This window comes from Chaetodon auriga, chromosome 4, assembly GCF_051107435.1.
Source record: "Chaetodon auriga isolate fChaAug3 chromosome 4, fChaAug3.hap1, whole genome shotgun sequence".
NCBI classification, from domain to species: Eukaryota; Metazoa; Chordata; class Actinopteri; order Chaetodontiformes; family Chaetodontidae; genus Chaetodon; species Chaetodon auriga.
Genome location: NC_135077.1, coordinates 10,041,261 through 10,062,555, shown reverse-complemented (window position 1 = coordinate 10,062,555; position 21,295 = coordinate 10,041,261). Strand labels below are relative to the sequence as shown.

Sequence of the window (21,295 nt, the reverse complement as noted above, 5' to 3'; positions counted from 1 at the left end):
CTGTATTCACCCTTGGAATCAAAAAGGTTCTGAGCGAATCAGTTTTTAAAACACATTCTCAACTTTGTTCAAGGCTGCACTTTGAAACTGCGAGGTAAAATGTCAGATTCATGAGTCATCCATAATAAAGAGGACAAAGATAGACATGTTAAAAAAAAACACGGATGAGCAAGGAGCGTGTGTTCCCGCATGCGTTTGTGCTGTATTTGATCTAGAAGGCAGTTAATTTTTCCCCCATTTTTCTTTTTTCTTTTTTTTTTTTTTTTTACCCAGAATCCCCTGTGACTTCATCCCTCTCAACCACACAGAGCCTCATTAACGGGAAATCCTAGCGCTGAACCTCGCCAAGGAGATGCTAATTCTGGTACTAGCCCATCGAACCATAGCCGACCGGGCGTGAGACGCTGGCTTTGCTGTGCGTGTGTGGCCTTTTAACAGCTCCAGTTTCAATCAATCACAACGCCCGACAAATGGAAACATGGACATAATAAACCAAAGGAACAAGATGAGAAGGTGTTTGTGTGAGCGAGTGTGTGGGTGGCTGGCGAAAGACGGCAAAAGTGCAAAAGAGAGAGGGTACTCCGGAGTGGGATACAGTCAGACAAAGAAAGAATGACAGAAAGGAAAACAGAGAGAAAACAGGGTAGAGAGCAAGAGCAAAACAGACAGAAAGGGAGAGAGAGCACAAGGGACCCATACAGCATAACAATCCTGATTCTCTCCGCTTTCATTATGCAAACGCTTACTTCAAAGCCAGCCCCTCGTCGGCAGGAATAATGCATTCTATTTCATCTACCTGGGGTGGGACGCTGCACCGAACAGTGTCAACGCACAGTTCAAATGCTACTCCCAGAGACCACGCACCTCTCGCTGCCCCTCCTCTACAACCACTCACACGTGCACAAGAAAATAGAAGAAGAAAGAAGTTGCGGATATGTGTAGGTGGAGATGTGTGCGAGAACACAGTCAGCCAATAGCACAGGTATGCACACATACTGGACGAAAACACACACACACGCACACACACACACACACACAGACACACACACACACACACACACACACACACACACACACACACACACACACACACACACAGACAGATGCTTTTTTGTGCAGATAAAACCAAAACAAGCTTCTTTTAATTTAAAGCTGACAAGGTGTGAAGTGATACAAGTGAAAGTGTTTCAGGGCTGATTGAATGGGCTGATGCACACACACACACACACACACACACACACACACACACACACACACGCATATCAACACATGCACATAACCAGCTCTCCACCATCCATCATGGGGACAGGTGTAAGTAACACCAAAGTGCGTTTGGGACAAAGCTGCTCTAGTGTGTCCCTCTGTGTGTGTGTGTGTGTGTGTGTGTGTGTGTGTGTGTGTGTGTGTGTGTGCGCGCGCTGCTGAACAGTTAAGAGCCCCCTGAGGTCAGAGCAGATGCGTAACCCTACACTGCCTTGTTGACGGAGCCTTCCACACATCCCACTGTTTCATTTGGATGCGCTCCCACTTCTGTTTCCACTGTGAGACATCCAGATAATTTCACAGCTCATAGAAAAGCCCGGACTCCCAATCATGGGAACTGCTGTGTGAACACTGTCCTCTTTATGTGAGACCCAAAATGAAATCCACACACATCGCTTGCTGGGTTTGTCATCTGCAAATCTGGATGGCTGCAAATCACGTCTGGCCGTACAATCATGGGAACTAAAGCATGAGCTGGCTGCTGTATCAGAAGCCTGATCTGCACCTGCAAACAACCCTGTTTCTGCCATTCGTGACTGACTCGGGGGATTAACACTAGAAACTGATGGATGCAATAAAATTAACACCTATACGATATGTTGTAATCCAACACAGCACTCCTGCAATACTTTGTGCTTCTTACATGTACTGTGTCAGAGATGCGTTCATTCAACTCTGGTCCAAGTTTGCTTCATTTCTGCATCATATTAAGTTGTTTTGCAGGCTGCACAACCACATTGTGACCATTTGAATGTAGACTTAATATGAGGTACACCTAACCATGGGGTTGCCATAGATTTTACACTTGTGTCAGTCATCTTATGATGATATGATGAGGTGGGAATATCTAGGATTACAGTGGGAGGAATATAAATAATGAATCCATGACTGAAATTATCATAATCTAGGTCTTATTTTCATAGTTTTTTTTGCACCATTCCTGTCAGTAATAAGAACATTACATATCAGCCTAGATGGCTGTTGAGATCTGGGAATGCAGTGACATCACTGAAAAGTCTGATTTCTTTGCGATGTGCAATATGTCTGCTGTAAAAACCCACTTTCTGGTTCAACTTTGACCCACCACACTTAGACTACAACATTTCAGCTGCACTCACTTTCAGTTTAACCTCCAAATAAAGTGGTCTGGATGCTAAACTGCTGGCTTGCTTTCAACCTGTCTGATCATCTGACCGCTCATGTTTCGTTCACCGTCAGACTGCATTGTACCCATCTCAGCGCTTTGTTTGCATGTTGTAGAAAAACAGAATTCTACTTTAACTTATATTTAAATAACGGATACCGGTCAGAACTTCATCTTTCCAATTGACGACTTCTTTTCGGACTGAAGCACTTTAAGACTCATTTAACAAGAGAAGCACACTCAACTTTTACCAAGCCATGAATTATACAGTATCTGACCGTACACTGGATCCTAAAGCATATAATTGCTCTCAAGTTCATTATTATTTCAGCCATTGCCAATCACAGTGATTTACTGGAAACCAAGATTTCAATTAGCCTGGCTCTAATCCTCAGTAATTAAGCCGGCTGACCTTAACACCGGATCCCTCCTGTCAGACAGTCAGTCACTGGAGCTGTGCCTTTACAGAGCCAGGGGAGACAAGGAGACATGACTGACAAGACTGTGTGTGTGTGAGTGAATCTGTGTGTCTGTGTTTGTGTGGGTGCGCACATGTGTGTGTGGGAGGTGTGCACTTTGTTACTGACATTTGGACTGACAGTCTATCAGGGGCTATTAGCTGCTCCCAGGTGGCCTCTTATTCATCCACAACACAATGACTCCTCAGAGGAGTAGAAAGAGGCTAATCACTACATAAAGACTGACTGTCTTAGATTGAGGATACGTGTGTGCGTGCGTGTGTGTGTGTGTGTGTGTGTGTGTGTGTGTGTGTGTGTGTGTGTCCGTCCGTGTGTGTGCGTGCATGAGTGGTTATGGTCTAGATAAAGCTAAAGATTAGACACGAGCAGCTCGCTTCCATCATGGGAGGCAGGAGAAATCAAAAATAGATGCAGAAACACATGTATACGCCTAACTGAGCATGCACACACTCACACACAAACACACACACACACACACACACACACACACACACGAACAAAGACAACCATGTGAGACAGGAAAAATTCTGAACGGATGGAGCGGAACAGCGCAGAAGATGCAAAGAGTGGTCTGATGTGAATAATTTAGAGGTTGCTGTGTAGTGGACCTAAGAGCATATAAAGAGACAGAAAGAGATAGAGAGAGAGAGAGAGAGAGAGAGAGAGAGAGAGAGAGAGAGACAGAGAGAGAGAGAGAGAGAAGGAGCTAAGTGTATAAAAAGACAGAAAGAAAGGGTGAGGTCGTAAGGAAGAGAAAGTATGAGGGAGTGAACTCGGGGAGAAAAGAAACGCAGACAGACGAGACCGAAAGAGAAGAGAGTGTAGACTATGTTATTACCTCTGAGAGACAAGTGGGAAAGAAAGAGAGAGATGAGAAGCTAGAACAACAGGCTGCACGTCCTTTCCCCACGAGCATGTACTGTAAAGGCAGGCGATGTGATTATCCACAGTCGAGCAGCTTCACTCACTAAGACACTCCTGAGCTTCAAACTACCGGTACATAATGTTCTCCTAATGGACTCCACTAACACTAACATCACTATCTGCATTAATGGACTCTTGCTAACACTAACAAAGCCATCTACCGCAGTGGACCCTTACTTGCACTTGCATATATATTTGCATCTGAGGACACACGCTAGTTGTACAAGAAGACTGACAAGAAAAAAAAAAAAACAACTCAAATGTGACTAAAAAATGATTTCGACTGGATTATACCTTAACGTACTCCATCCAGTGCAAACATCCCCATTTGCGGTTATAATTTTAAACTGAAGATCTTCTGCTTTACCAGAGCAGCAGGTCAGCTGATGTTAAATCAGTCTAGTTACACCTGTATACACAGTATTACCGCTGGATGCAAACACTAAATTACAGGGATGTTATTACATTTAAGAAATAGTAAAGTGTTTCCGCTTCATCAGTTCTGCTCACAGGGATCGTATCTTTTTTTCGAGGCTTTGATTTTTGTCCAAGTATAATGAATTCAAAAAATTACGCAGAACAGAAACATAGCATGCACATGTGTTCGCACTGACCTCGTAGCACACTTAATCTGGTGGAGGCAGTGATCTCTCCTGCAGAATTGGAGGCGTGACATTCGTAAATTGCCTCATCTCTGGGGGTCCTCAGAGGCTGGATCCTCAGGACCGAGCCGGACCCATCGTCAAATTCTATTACCTGTTGTAGGGAAAAGATGTTAAAGCGGCTTTAATCAGTGACTGACAAACCTGGAGAGAATTATCCCTTGAATTTGCAGCTATATGCTAGTCTTTAGCTAATGTTTGGCCTTATGGCCCCAGTCTCGGCTGTTATGGTTCGATCTCATTGTACACGTCCTCCCTGGCACCGGGCACAGATGTTAGTGACTAGCTGGTGAAGAGCTTTTAGCAGCTAAAGAGCCAGTTATTTTAGTGGTGGAGAGCGAAGACAGAGCTAAAAGAGAGTTAATATTGAACTTCATTCATTATACATGGGCAACTAAGTCAGTGTTGTGTTTGTAGCTTTATTCTGCTGCCCCCAAGAAACAGAGACCTCCTCTAAAACCATCCGGCTTTAAAAGACTGTGCTGCACTACAGATCCAGTAGCAGCAGGCTTGTTTAAATGTTCAGCTCAAGCATTGGACCATGACTGCTGCTGCTGTTCGGTTTTAATTTTAGCTTCAACATTGTTTGCAGCCAAGTGATAAACAGTCATTTTCAGAGACAAAAAGAAGTTTTAGAGGGCCTTATTGTGTTTAATTTGGGCAAGCTGAAGCTGAAGGGACAGAGCCGGGAGAGTATCAGAACACTAGTCAGCTTTAATCCTGAGCCACAAGCCATACCTGGATCCACAGTCTGGGATCAATCGCTACTACACACATTAAAATGGATTTCAGGCAGCGGCACACAAGCAGCCCACTGCAACTTATGTCTGAACTGACAAAAAGAAGGGATATATAAAATTACAATTGTCCTTGATCATCTCTTTTGGCTTTGTCATATTTAGGAAACGTAACAATCTAAGATTCTTCTAGAAACACTGGATTGTGCATTTCCAGTGCCCTTGCATAAGTTTAATACATGCATGAAATAAATCTGGATTCTGAATTCTGAGAAGGTTTCTGCTGGCTAAATCCAATAAAAAGAAATCCCACAACAATTCCTGACTGACAGGCCAGGAAAGAGAAATATACAGCAGGTAGTCTGAGTTTATATACGGTGGATTAAAAATAAAATATCTCCCCAAGTGATTTAATCACAAATAGGAAGACAGCAAGATGAACTTAAACCTGGGAGGAAACTCTACTTATTAAAGTGGAAAAGCACCCTGAGCTCAGGGTGACACTGACTGCGGAGGGGAGAGCCTGGTTCAACATCTCCATCTAAGAGTGACTTGTGAGGTGGAGAAATAAATCAAAGGTTAGAGCCTTCTGGAAACTAATAGCACGGATCATATAAGAATTTCATATACTGTAGCCCAAGGCATCATCTGACATATGAAAGCATTGGAGCAGACGGCATTTCAAACAGTTTTCTAACCTTTCCAGTACAAATGAAGAGAAGCAGGTAAACTGATCAAATCTTTAAACGACGTGTTGAAATAATTTTGGCTTTATATGCAAACTGGTAATGGATGATGTTTGCGTATTGCTAAAATAAGACTTTTTCTTGTAATTATACTGATGGAAAAAACCCCAAACTCAACACTCATTACTGACTTAAAAGTCAACTTTCAGTAAATCCAGTCCCTTTGTTACAGCGGCACTCTGATTTGTCATCAAGGGGAAGCACAGGTGGAAGTGTTGTCATTAATGCTGGCTCTGTTCCATTTAGGCAATTTGAGGGAGTCAGCAGCAGCAACACACAACAGCAATACTGAAACTGGATTACTTCAATGTAACTCAGCCATTTCAGCAAATAATTATTTTCACAACTATTATTAATCAATCATTGTTTGGCTTATAGTACGTCAGAAAATGGCAAAATTACCCATGTCTTCAAATGTCTCGCTCTGTTTCACCACCAACAGGCTTATTTGCTTTCTTGCAGAGTTAGAGGAGAAGATTGATCTTTTATTTGCCAAACAGGCTATGAAGGCGCAGCCAGAATATGTTTATTTTAGCTTAGCATAACTTGTATTAAGACTTGCATGAACAGCCAGCCCGCCTCTGTCCACTGGTAAAAAATCCACCTACCAGCACCTCTACACTCCAAAAACCTGTCGCATCTTGTTTGTTTAATCAACCAAAACAAAGTGTAAAAAGGACAATTTGTGGTTTTACAGGGTGTTAGCAAACTGTTTGCCCTATTTGAGCTCGGTTAAGCTGGCTCCCGGCTCCACCTCCATATTTAATGGACAGACACGAGAGTGGTATTGATTTCCTCATTCAGGCTAACTCTCTGCAAGAAAGCAAATAACCATGTTTTAAACTATTAATGGATTATCAGGGGAGTTTCCGATGAATATTCTGTTTATGTACTAACCATTAATCTGCATCAGCTGTACAGCCATTACTAATGTTATGAGTTACCCCTGTGTTTGACCAGTCATACATGTGCAATGCTGTGAGAAAGGGAATAAAGGGAATAATAAGAGGAAAACAGCAAGACCTGCAACACAGCTGGTCCACACAGCCTCTGCTGTGGGATGCTAACCCGCTCCCACCACTTCAGCATGAGAAGAAGTTCGTATTATGATAAAAAAGAGACACTTCCTCCACCAGTATCTCAGCATCATACCTCAAATCTCTGGTTGCTGACTTTTTTGCCTTTCTTGTTCCAGACAATCTTGGGCTGTGGATCCCCCGTGGCCTGGCACACAAAGGAGGCCACTCCCCCCTGGACTCCTGTTTGGTCTTCTGGGGTCCGTGTAAATCTGGGGGGTGCTGCACGGAAAAAGATGTGTACAAAAGTTAAGTCAAGTTCAAGATAAAGCGTATCTGTGTTTGTATGTGTGCGTGTGTGTGTGCACACGTCAACAAATACAGCAACTAAGGAAGACTTGATGGACAGTTATATAATGCTCTTAATAAACAGGACAACCATTCACATGGCCATTACTACAATCCTAATAAGCATTCACACGTTCATGTGCACATTCTCTAATGGGTTATTGTGTTTTTCTAAACTATTTCCACTTATTGTACAAGTATAATCTGTTATTTTCACATCTGTAACACTTATGTTTGAGACCTCTGTTCTACTAAAATAAGCGTGCCTGAAGGGGAAATACCAGATGTGTGAGTGTGTGTGTGTATGTGTATGTGTGTGCAGTTTAAGTGAAAAAGAGGACAGTACTTCCGCCACTGGGATGGTGTCAAGATCCCAAATTGAAATGAATCAGAACATTGTTAAACACTGTGACTGGTTGTGTGTGTGTGTGTGTGTGTGTGTGTGTGTGTGTGTGTGTGTGTTACAGTGTGAACCAACTCTTGGAGTACACATGCACCTGTGTTTGTGTTTCAGCATAGTCGTGCACGTGGGTGGCTTTGTGTCTGTGTGTCTTCTTTTCTGTACACGTGTGCACGTTCCACCATGTTTTTCCCTCTGTCCCTGTACCACCAAAGAAGCTTAATATTTCTGTGCCATAAAGGATTTATGAAGACTTACTCCTGACATGACCACTAAAGCCCCTCATTCCGGGGACGCCAACAATATCATAACCACAGCCTCCGCTGGATTGTGACATCACGACATCAAAAAGATTTGGCACGTCAGTCACGGCACGTCACCGCCAGCTCACCTAATGGCATTCCAGCCAAACCAGAAAATCCCTACTTAAGGGCTTACCGCCAACCGCCCTGACAAAGGGAGAGAAATTGCTTTTTGCTGTTTAAAAGGAGGGAGGGAGAAAAGCTAAGCTTTTCACAGGAGAGGAAAAGAGAGAGAGAGACAGAGAGAGAGAGAGAGAGAGAGAGAGAGAGAGAGAGAGAAAGAGAGAGAGAGAGAGAGAGAGAGAGAGTGTGTTGAAAGAGTGGGGAGAGCTGAACAGAAGAGTGACTGAGATAAAGGGAACGAGTGAGAGAGACAGATGGAGAGCAGAATGGGAAGGGAAGAGAAAGCATGAACAGCAGAAGTGGAGGGAGAGAGGAAGATGAGCACAGGAGGTGGACACGAGAGAGGGAGAGACACAGAGGGTGAGATAAAGTGAGTGAGAGCAAGAGAGAACGAGCCAGATGTACTGGCAAACATGGTCTGAGAGCCCCAAGCTGCCCAATCACCTCTACACCTCACTGGCTCACGGCCAAATCTACCTCAATGCCTGAATAAAACAGTGTGTGCATGTGTATATATGTGTCTGTGTGTGTGTGTGAGAGGGAAAGTGTGTGTATGCATTTTCGCGTCTGCTTACTTTCATCCTGTTCAAGCCTGTTTACGTATGTATACACAAACTGTGCGCATGCATATGCATGGAAGAGCTTTGTGCTTCAGTCGATCCGCTGACAATCAGACTGACAAATGATTAATCAATTTAATGATTCATGGGAGAATCTGAAGATTTTACATGATTATAAATTACATATTTTTGGGTTTTGGACTGTGGTTACTTCAAATTGTCACGTTGGGCTCTGGGATGTTGTGATGTTGTTTTTTTTCCCCCCTGTTTTGTGACGTTTTGCAGACTTAACAAGCATGCTTGACTGGCAGAACACAAAATCATGTATGAACAAAAATAACGGTCAGTCGCAGCCCTGATATGTACGGTGCATTATTGCATGCACACACTTCCTACATGCGTGTCATTATACTGTACGTGTGTGTGATGAGTGAGTGAGCAAATGTGCGTGCGCCCATCTGAGAGAGAGAGAAAGAGAGAAAGAGGGATGGAAACAGAAAGAATGAGGAGCGGGAGAATCGCTCTCTTAATCCTCCTGCTAATCTCTCCCGCACAAAACAAATGAAAAGTGTAAAGCCAGCAGAGCCACACTAAAAGGCACGGTAGATCTTTCAATTGCTTTTTTATCTCCCCCCCCCCCTTCTCCTCATCTCTCCAGCCCGGATCCCTCCCTTCACATATCTCCTGTTTAATTGTCTTAAGTTTTCTCTTTCTCATATTTTGCCCCTTTATCTCTCTACCAGCTCCTCTTTCTTTGCATCACTTCTCCCCCCCCCCCCCTTCACAGCTGCTCTCCTTGCTCCCTCTTTCATCCTCCTGCTTGTTACTCTTTCTCCATCTCCTCCCTCCATCTCTGGGGTGTTACATAAGTCTTCCTGTCACATTGACTGACTTAATGAGGAGGAGGAGGTGGTGGGGGAGGGTTGGGGGGTTGCACCGTATGCTTCACACTTCTTCCAACTCGTTCTTGCAGTTCCTCTTCTCCCATTTTTCTCTCCTCCTCCTCCCCTCTCTTTATCGGCTCTCATCCTTATTCTCTTCTCCCTTCTCTCGCTCCACCACCTTTTCCTCCAGATTCATCCTCCCTGTTCAGTCCTCACTCATCTGCTCAGCTCTCTATCTACATCCAAAGTGTTCTGTCTTTTGCCAAGATCATCAGGGGTTTTCTGGTAGGATTAAGCCTTGACATTTGGGCCAAGGAAGGGGTGGAGGGGGGAAGGGGGGGTTTATTATGCAGCTTTGTTATTTCATGGATATAAAATCAAAATAAAAAAAAAAAGAAGATGGACTTGGGAAATTCACACAAGAGCATGTTCTAGGGAAGCACTTTGCAGCAGTCACAGGCTTAGCTGCTCGTGCATGTCGCCAGGCGTTCCCTCACAGCCTGCCTCTTTTCCTTCAATATGACCTAAGATGGAAGTGAGGGGAAACTACTGAGTGGGTCCGTGGAGAGAGATTTAGATGGAATTAGACAGTGCCAATCTTTCCCCTCTTGGTGTGTGTGTGTGTGTGTGTGTGCGGGGTGGATGGAGGGTGGCCTACATAAAGGTCGCCATACAGTGGGATCTGATCTACACAACAGATGGCAGGGATTACAAAGTCAGCGGCCCTCTCCAGACCACTTTCGAGTCACGGCTGAAGACGTGTGATAAACTTTGATTCCATGGTCAAGGATGGTCTTTATGTCTTTTTGGTATTTAAATGAGTGGGTTTAGGGAGCAGAGACCAATAGTGTAGTAAATTAAAAACCTTACCACGTCAGCTGATATAAAAGTAAAAACTGGAATCATGTTAACTGTGACAAACACAACTGTTTTTGGATCCCCTTAAATTAACCTGCACGCCATAATGGGGTGATGGAGGTTCAACTGACTCTCAGCAAAAACAAACAGCGAGACTAAATGAAGCTAATGACACTTTGTGGGAGACTACAGGGACATACTGTAGCTGGCAGATGCTGTCTTAACCTAGAGGGACACAGCGAGAGAGATTGAGTTTGTAAGAACAGATGCTGGCACAAACCTTCAGGGAGTGTGATTTACGAATATGGTGTATTAAGATCGGAAAATTGTACAAACGTAAGAATGCAAGAAAGTCCATATTTGGGAGCAGGTGGAACTAACCACGAGAAAGGTGCAGCGCGTCTCAGGTTGTAAAACTAGAGCTTCAGAAGTGTGATAAATAAGGGGCTCCCATACTTTTTTTTACGAGTCAATGACAACAATGAGTGAAATGAGTGTTTTATTGTAGGAACACCTATGATAAAACTGAACTCAAACAGATCTTTTTCCAAAAAAAATGTATGTGCCCTTCGGCCTCATCTTGTGTGCCCTCAATCACTTTGCTGATCTGATGTGAAAAAGCATAAAGCAGACCGGCCTGTCAAAGCAAAGCAAATCAACAAAAAGCAACAGACTCAGCAGCAGCAGCAGCAGCAGCAGCAGCACGAAATGGATCCACTCTGTCTGAAACTGCAGGTATGAAAGTTACAAATTGGAAAGACGAAGCCGACAAAGTATAAAATCACTGATAAGAATATAGAACGACTGAGCTTTAGTGTATTGTTGGGTAAAAGGAGCAGATGGGGAAGCCGAAACGTTAACAGTAGCTCATCCCGCGTGCGTGTTTGAGCTGAATGATTGGCTGTTTCTGCTCACAGGTTGAACGGCGGATCATCCCTCAGAGTAGGAAGGGGAGAACTTGTCATTACACCTCCTGATCAGAGAGATATCATGTTCACAGATGATCCTGATCCAGGCTTTGTGGACACGTGGTCATGAGCTTGAGAGTATTCGTGTCTCCGTGTTGGAAGTTTTGATCGCATCTGAAAAAACTGCTCTGGATGTTGGTACAACCTGCCAAGCATCTGTGCCTGCGCCTCACATTTTCCTGTGTATGTGTGTGTGTGTGTCGATAGTTAGCCATGTAATGAGTAATTCGCAGTCCTTGCCAGGGAAAGATCCAGCTGCATACTGTTGTATGCAGTGGTGGGCGGTTAGCTGATGACTCCCCAAATGAGAACTGAGGCGGGCTTGTCAGACAAGTTGAGGAACGAGGCCAATATCGGGGCCTGAGCCAGGGCCATGATAGTCAGCCTTGAGAGTGGGTGGGCAGCTGGCCAGAACCATAACTTTTAACACATTAACATCAAACCGACACATTAAGAGCAAATTATCAGCTGCTTGCTTTCGTCCTGGAAATGAAACTGGATTGCCGGGGCCAATAAACACAGACCACTATCATCCTTCTACAGCACACATAAGTGTTTAATTGGAAAACATTTGTTAAAACAGGCCATTTCAGCATAGAAAATGTAATTACACACAATGAAATGCTGTAGCTTTTGATAAAACTTCACATTAATATGTATTCAAGTTTCACAAAGCGTCCATCTATCTCAGCAAATCTGGAGCACTGGATTATTTCAAACATTGTTTTCTTGTCGTACAAAACATCATTTTTTTTTTTGGATGTCTTCCAGCTGACGTCACCGTACAAAACATCATTTTTTTTTTTGGATGTCTTCCAGCTGACGTCACCGTGCATCACTTAAACAACGTCACGAAGTAACAGAAAAGGGGAAAATGCACGTTTACAGCAGATATTAACGCACGTCCAATTAGCATGCCACTTACCCACCATAGCTGCCTTAGGGTGCGGCTAGTGCCGAGTTAATCAGGGTTAATTTGTTAGAAACACAAGGGGAGGAATTAATCAAAAAGGGTCTTCTTTTGTACACAGGTCATTAGAAACACATGGGCTACCCACTGGGTACACAACTTTACTGGGTCAGGCTTGGCTTCCCATAAAGATGAACAGAGGGTTTTCTCAGTGCTGGTCACAGTGCATTACTCACAGACCACTGCTTAGCTAAGTTAGAGCTAAGCTGATGCTATCCAGGCCGCTTCACAGACGGGTGCACCTGCTAAGCTAATGCTAAGCTAACGCCGGTCAGATCCTATTACTTACGGATGGGCGCACAGCTATGCTAGCTGCTAATAGCCTCATTGCTGTGGGCGTGCGAAGCAGCACTGGGAGAAGCTTCAGCAGCAGAACCGCTTCATCTTCTTTCTCATCAACATGCACGTTCCTTCTCTCAGCCACATCCACTCTCTCTCATGGATTGACTTTAATAGATCACAACAGAGAAGAGACCGAGCAAGTCCAAAGGGTCACTGAGCTTCAGCCGAGTATGGCATTACAGATTTGAAGGTTTATTTTGTGTCCTCTACTCAGAATATTAACAGTAGGCTACTCCTAAAGCCAACACTGGCAGCAAACAGTTAAAAATCTAAAATAACTGTGATTGCCATATCAATTTTGTGTGTATCGGACTTCTGAAAATGTTTGTGATGCGACCCATTTCTGTCGCCTTCTATGGAGAAACATGTGAGACCAGAGTTGATGGAAAGAGGTTGTCAAGCATTTAAATTAGGCTCTTTATTTTTAAGGCTTCATGTCATATTCTGGATGAGCGCGAGCTGGCACATCATCACGAGAGCTGAATGTTAATACAATACAATAAATGATTCCAGAATATATATCATGAATTATTTAGATAATGACTGAAATTAGTCTTGTTGATAAGGGAGCATGTGAGTTAAAAATAAAGAAATAAAAGGACAATTTCAGCACGATTAGGGTTATTTCTTGTGTTTCTTACGCAACATTGCTGCAGACTTTTCTGAACTGTCACAGCACATTTCACTCCTTTTATTTTTAATAAACATTGCCTAACCATGTTAACCCTCCAAATGTCTCAAGGGTAATGAATGACCCCTTTATTTGTTTAACAGCAGAGAAAATTTAAGCATGAAATTTGATGACATTTCCTGGCTTGACCGTAGCATTAGGAAAAGTGAGTGATCTGCACTCTTTTTTTTTAAATACAGCTGTACACCACCAGGCTACAAAAACTGTTATTTTCATCTGGAGCCATAAGCCTCACATGTCATATCTCATTTATTGAATCCTTACAAAGTGTAAAAACAACACTTTGCGGTCTTATGGGGAGTCATGTGCCCCATAACCACTGGAAATTACCTGAAAAAACACAAATGATTTTTTTTTTTTTTGTACATTTTAAACAGAGCAAGGATAGCAGTTTTTCCCCATTCTCATTATGCTAAGCTAAGCTAACCGGCTCCAGCTCCATTTCAATTGGACAGATAGGAGAATGGCATCAATCTGCTCATCTAAATGAACTCTCTGCATTAATAATAACCATATTTCCTAATATGTTGAGGTATTCCTCTAAAGATGTCTAAATTAACTTTACATGTTTTTATGTGTAAGGCAGCATTTCAAAGTATCTGTCATACTGCTCCCTGCATGTAAAAACTGTCGCTATAAAGAATTAAGTGAGAGAATAAATGCTGCAATGATCTGGTCAATGAGACTGGATCAGTATGTTGACCAGTGTAAACGTGGAGGCCTTTTGGTCATTTGATCACTTCCCAGTCCACAGGAGAAATCACGCAACGCCTCCATCAACGTCTAAACTGCCAAGAGCAGATGTTGGCATTTTGACATTTTGTACTGTGGTTATGGGCAATAATGTCAAGCCAGATCTTGGTCTTTCTTTGCGTTTTCAGTGAGTCAGGCAATAGCAATCAATCACAGAAGAGACACACAATCCATCTAAGAAAATAAGTGCTTGATTCTGTTTCACACCCTTAACTAATCCCCGGGGCAGAAACCTTTAACCTCTGTGATCCTGCCCCTTCATCTCATGCCAGTGAATCCTGACAGTCCCTCATCCATCAGCGCCAAGGAGCCTTGAAGCTTGCACGAAACTAGATACTTATCGCAATCTAATCTCTTGTCTACTCTAAGCACTACACATGCTTGCATACATACACATATAAAACATACAACTACAAACACACTCACATGCATGCACGCACGCAAACCCTCACTGACATGTCTGAATCACAAATCTTTGATACACATGTACCGTATTACAGCTTCTCTGCCTTCTTATGTCCTTAGCAGAGTAAGAGTGGTGCCAATTTCAACCGATGGAGCAAAAGTCAAGTGAGATTTGTGGATACGGCCTGAAATCATATGTACAAAATTCAACATCATTTATTGTCTACTCAGGAAGAATGGTGCCTTTTCAAAGTTTATCTCTTGCCTTTGCATAGCGTGCAGGTGTCAGGTGCATTACAGGATACAAAGCGCATTTGAACTGGCTATATATGTACAAAAATCTGAAAATCTAAACTGAAAAGAAAACTAAACTGAAATTGACTGAAGTGAGAAGAAAATTAAAAACTGGGCTCAGTTCAGAGGGTCCTTAGACCCCTGGGCTTAGAACCTGAGGGAAAGCTGAATGAAATACTTGCAGGTAACCGAAGACGGCTCCTCTCTGAACACGTGCATCGCTCAAGGGCTCCCAAAGTAAGAAAAAGCAGCAGTGCATTGTGGGAGATTGACCCAACCACCTTTCTAGTCAACCTCGAGGCCATGCGAGAACTGGTAATATGGTCAAATGCTGACAGGCCAATCAGTCACAACACAAGTAAATTCTGTGTTTCCGCCGTCGTATTAAGGCCTAATATGTCATGTATGAAAATGTCTTATTTTCAGTCACTATTGCACGTGTTTCTTTTTCTTTTCTTTTTTTTTTTCACATCACGCTTTTGGAAAAAGGAGCAGCTTTTACAACACATAAATGATGTGAAGCAAACTGAGGCAAAAGAATTTCACATTACCAGGAGCCTCCCTAGGCAGAATCCTAAACTAGTCTTGCTTGGTTTCAAAATGTACAGTCTGCTTACTGAAGCACTGCGCTGCAACTCAGCACTGCCTCCCCTCCCCAAAAAAAAGCTGTTTAGTTGTGTTCTGTTGCACACAGACAGGGAGTTTAATTTCAGCTGGAATCCTTATTGTTACATCCGAGCTGCAAAGGGGAAGGACGACAGCTTGTTGGTTTTGGGGCAAACATGGGTCAGCAGAAAGAACCCTGCTGTTGCATTGTTTCCCGTAGCCCTGAATGACATGCGGAGGGATGCAGTTTCTCACACAGGGCATCTCACTGCGTACATGGAGCCGTGGCCTAGTTTGCGACAGGATCAGGGCATTACTCTTAATCCACCAGATAGATGTCATATGCACGCACGCGCACACAAACACACTGAGAAACAAAAATGGTGGCGAGAGAGAGAGAGCGGAGGAGTAAAAAACAGGGAGAATTTCAAAAAACATGCATTCGCACATACAAAGCTCAACACGCTGCTTGTATTGTTACACCAGCGCTTGCGAACAGGATGCACATATGGTGCAGAGTCATGCAACTATGCGCATGGGATGCTGTTCCATCTGATTGCATCCTAATACCCTTAGTGCACTAGTGTGTACACGGATGTAACTTGTGTAGCAAGCATGTGTGCTGATGGTGTTTGGAAAGTTTGTTAAAGAATGAAGCCACTGTCCAGACAAAGAGGACTGCCCTCTATTTTGCGAATTGGGCTTGAAATGTACTCCATTCATTTGGTGAAGATAAGCACAGCTGAAAGCAATATTTCAGAGTGCGTTTAACATTTCAAAACATGTAGACATGAGACGAGCACCGAAGATGTCAGTGTCCCAGCAGCCTCTGTTTGAATTCTCAACATTCAAATCTCTGAGTCCCCACTGTTGATATTAAAAGAGGCATTGTACGTCATGCACAATGAGATAAAAAGAGAAAAGAAGAGCCTTTCCTCCCTTTCCCCCCCTCAAGCCCTCTGTCCCTCCTTTATCACCAGATTACATGGATCTGCCGAGAAGAGGCAGAGAGCGGGCAGGAAAAGAGCAATGCAGGGAGTCACAGCGAATGAGACCAGGGCAGGGGGAAGAGGAAAATCTAGACAGAGGAGACAAAGTATGAATCCGTTCCACCCTCGCTCATCAGTGCTGCTCCTCTAACCGTCAGAGAGAAAGTCTGGGAGCATCATCGTTTTGATGGATGACTGGGCCTTTACTGGCCGACCCCGGAACTTACACAGGGGACAAGAGGGCAGTAGGCTGAAAGGAAAACAAGAGTGGTTTGTGGATGTGTGTGCTTTTACTGGGCTCTGTGTCACGGTGTACTTATAAACACTGCAGGATGGCATTGGCCGCCTCAAGCCTATACTTGTGTGCTTATACGCTTGTGTGTTACAGAGTGCTGATGATATATGTCCAGCGTCGTACAACCACAAGCTTGGAGCTACGCTGCATTTTCCCTCCAATAAACAGTCGGACTACTGTACATGCCGCATGTTTTATGTGCTTTACAAACTGTACCATATTTAGCATAACAGATTTACACGTATGGAGCATTTTAAACAACAAATATGTAACTCACAGTTCTACTAGACAGCATCAATACTGATGTCTCTGACAGGATAACTTAAACAGATGTTTAACAGTCTGCGTGGTGAGCTTGAATGACCTCCTCCTCTTACTCTTACATTATTCCCTTTCAGTCTGTATCTTTTAGTCCTCCCACACTCCCCTTCTGTCTTCATACCTTTTATCCTTCCTCTCAGCCCAAATCAGGCAGTTTCATCACCCCTGTTATGAGATTCAAAGCCTCACTGCTAATCATCAACTTGACAAATTGATGGAGAAGTCATGCCTGGCTAAGACTTTCTCTGACACCGGTAGACACTCAGGCTAAGTACCTTTTAAAAAACAAACATATCCTGGTATCAGAAACCTGGATAAGCTCTTATTTATAGGCTTTGAGAACATGACAGCTGGGTTTAACCAAAGAAATGTCTGCATGGAAACAACTTATTCAAGTTTCTGATCGTCACCTGCTGTCTGTGTGGGCGTGTCTTGACTTGACCCCGGTGGTGGTTGGCCAGAAAACATACAAATATACGATTGACAGTGTAGTGATGTGCTGAATGTCTGGCACTGGTTTAATGGGGTCTAAACTGATTATGTCTTGTTACTGTTGTCTTCCCTTAAGATGTATGTTAAGATGTGTCCAGAAAGCCAGACATAAAAGTGAATCAGTCATTACAGAAAAAAACAGAAGAAATAAACTTTTTAAATTCATGCACAAGGAGATGAATAACCAGAGACTTTGTGTTCCATGTAAACGTCATATCCCAAATATGATGAAAACCTGAGGCTGAAAGATTAGCAGAGTAATCTTAGTCAATTTGCAGAAAGCGAACCTATTCTAAAGATTAGTTAATTAAAGTTACTTTTTTATGCACAGATGACAGAAATTATAAGTTTTCTTACCCTTATATGACACTTTGATTATGTTGGGGGTTTTGCACTCTTAGTTTGACAAAACAATCATTCTGAAGATGTTATCTTTGGCTCTGCTGAAGGACATTTTCAATCAATTTCTGACGCTTCATACACTAATCGGCAGCTTAATCAATAAAGGAAATAATCAATAGCTGCAGCCGCAATTAAAACCAGGATATGACTCATAACTGTAATACTGATATGCACGTCAACTTGCTCACCGAGAAATACATCAGACTACGTCACGATCAGGGATCACACACACACACTCACAAACACACACAGTGTATGTACACAATCACACAGGCAGTGAGGAAATTATCTGATTTGCCATATGTGGTCTGTCTACTCATGCCAAGTAATACTGGGATGGACAAAAACAGCTGGCCTCATATCAAACCTGCTACACAACACACACAAACAGATAAAAACACACGCACACACGCATACAGGAGGGATCTGACATCCGTAGCGGAGGGGTTTGTACGACAAAATCAGGTCAATCCAAGCGTGCGTGTGCTCGTGTATATACATACAGGCGGCATGTGTATTCAAAAGATATGTACTGTACTTTATATACACAAGTAACTGTTTCTATTTATGCAACTGTGAGAAGGTGTGTGTGTGTGTGTGTGTGTGTGTGTGTGTGTCGGAGACTATAAGTGTATGAGTGTGAGGGGACTCACAGTCGGCATCAGCGAGGAAGAGGAAGCTGAGGAGGAGCAGGCCCGGACTGGCAGAGTGCATCATGGGATAAGTCGACACATGCATGCTGTATCCACCGTGAGCTCACTGCCTCACTGTACGACAGGACGATAGAAACAGGCCCTCACAACCTGGGGAGAGAAAAGAGGAGAGGGAAAGAGAAAAGTCATTAGATCTGCTCCAAAGTCCAAATTAAGGGGGTTTCAGACATTATGTAGTTTGCACGCACACACACCAACACACACACACACAGACTTGAAGTGTGTGAGTTCCCTCTAGGCCTTACACTCCAGTTATGCAGCTGCCTCTCCTCTTCTCGCTTCATTAGGACCATACACTCATCGCCCGGAGGTGTGTTTTGGTGTGCGCATGTTTGTGTGTGCGTGCGAGAGAGTTCACAAAGTAGCTGATGAATTTCAACTTATGGCAAACATTTGGCATTAAAACATCAGTCGGCTTCTAAAGTTCATCTCCCGAGTAAGCAGCGGCCTCGATTTTTTTCTTTTTTTTTTTTTTGCTTTAGTTTTCATCCGTTACACAATCTACAAAGCGGGCTGCACTTCAATACCGGATTTTACTCCAAATGTACGTCAAAAACGGCATGATTTCAGATTGATGAAAAGGAGTGAATGGCTTTAAGATGGAGGGGTGGGAGGATGGAGTGAGGGATTGATGGACGATGGGAGATTAAAGAGGGAGGAGACTGACTGGTGTTATCTGCTGGCGATGTTGCACACAGTGCTGGGCGAACATGCAGCTCAGTGTCTCTATCCTGTCATCCTTAGCTCACCTCCTCTCTTACAAGGACTTGTCTCGCCCTCAAGTCCTTTTCTTTTACTCTCCTATCTTTGTCCTCTTTCACAAATGTGTTCCTTTTACTCCCTTTTGCAGTTTTTCAGAGTTCCCCTTTCTTCCTCCTCATTCATCTTGTCTTTTACTGTTACTCTCTCCCCAGCATTGTTCTTTCTCCTTTCGGTCAGCCGGATTTTTCTCTCTGTCTGTCTGTCTCCCTGCCATCTGCAGCGCCTGGTGTGAGTGTCTGGCATTAGGAGAGACAGGCGTCACTCTGTGTATCAGAAATCTCACAGCTCAAATCACATGACACAATGAGACATGGCAGATCACTGCTGCTGTCCAGAAACCGACAGCGTTGAGTGAGGGAAGCCGAAAATGAGCGGAGGCAAAAGAGACGGACAGCGTTCAGATGTACAATGTGCATTTTTGCATGAATGACTGTGTAGGCCTGTGCTGTATGTGCACATGGGTTAACTCATGCATATGTCGATGCCTCTGTATGTGCACGTACCGCAGATCACTGCCGACTGCCTCTGTCTGCCCTGAACTGCTTGTGCTGAAAAGCGTGTGTGTTCCTGTGTGTCGTGCATCTACGTGCATGTGTTTGTGAGCTTTCCAAAACTGGACAGAGTCATCAGCGGTGGCAGCAGCAGCAGTCTTAATCCCCTCCACTCCTGAACAAGCCATCTGATTAAAAAAAGACAAGGGAGGTAGGGGTAGAAGAACGCTGGAACCCAGAGCTCGCAGCAACCCTGCAGCCAAAGCAGCAAACAACTAAACCCACACTGGATTTTCCACTTGGTTTGGTCTGAAACAATTGCTTTGGGATAACCTAGATCTCTGCCTGCACAAATTAAGTCCTCTGCACTGTGATTTACACAACTGGAGTATATATGGGAAGTCAGCAATACGGTGAGAAAAGGCATAAACCTTATGCTACCCATTGCACAGGGAAATTACATTTTTACTGTTTATTTTTATTTATTTTTGGACATTAGAAATCAGCTCTATTTAAATTCTAATTTTTAGTCAACTTTTTGTTGTCGTTTAAAGTGTGTTAATTGTTTTTTAGTTGTAGTTGCACAGTTATTTTTAACCAAAGCTTCTTAACCAACCCCTTTTCTGCTCATTTTAAAAAGCGATACTCAACACTTCCATAACCCCTATATATTCTACTGTATATTTTACTATCACCTAAATACTAAAGCCATTTAAAATGAAAACTGGTAATGCACTCTATTCTCAACAGAGCATTCATGTGCATATTTGTGTAATTAAGACAGATTTCTAGCTGCGTTATGAATACAGCTATTAGAAGGTAGATCACTGATTAAAAAAAAGGGCAAATCTGTCTCGGTGTGTGTGTGTGTGTGTTGTGTGTGGCCACTAATCACTCTGGCTGATTCAATGTCACTGGAAAAGCTTGCATTATTTAGTATCTCACTTCACAGTATGTCACGTTAATTAAAGAGCTAAGATAACGGGGAGAGAGGGAGGGAGGGAGACATGAAAAGGGAGAGAGAGAGAGAGAGGGATGAGAAAAGGTGTGCGGAGGGAAAGCAGAGGTAAACAGAGCTATGAGACAGAGAAGAAAAGAGACTCGGGATGGAAAGAAGACAAAAAGAAGATAACCTGAGCCACACACACACACAGACACACACACACAGCCAGGTAGTCACCAGATTGTAATCTGGGTGGCTGTTGTAGCTAGTATTACCGAGGGCCCAACAGAAAGCCTCCCTCTGTGCCTGAGCTTCTGCCACTGCTGTGGATCACAGTCGGCTCAAAGCCATTCACTTACATTAGTCCCTATCACTCAATTACACACTGACTGTCTGGCCGGGCCTGCAGCGA

At 43.4% G+C, this 21,295-nt stretch overlaps 1 protein-coding gene across 12 annotated transcripts in view; it reads right to left on the bottom strand.

The window, feature by feature from the left end:
- ptprdb (protein tyrosine phosphatase receptor type Db) overlaps window positions 1-21,295 on the bottom strand; it is a 144,855-nt gene that overhangs the window by 46,387 nt on the left and 77,173 nt on the right. For all 12 annotated transcript variants that reach the window (XM_076727847.1, XM_076727851.1, XM_076727852.1 and 9 more), the window contains 3 exons: window positions 18,628-18,777; window positions 7,108-7,253; window positions 4,425-4,566 (listed from right to left, as the gene is read on the bottom strand). In XM_076727847.1, the coding sequence (XP_076583962.1) occupies window positions 4,425-4,566; window positions 7,108-7,253; window positions 18,628-18,712 (373 nt within the window). In that variant the 5' untranslated portion in view covers window positions 18,713-18,777. The remainder of the gene's footprint in view (window positions 1-4,424; window positions 4,567-7,107; window positions 7,254-18,627; window positions 18,778-21,295) is intronic.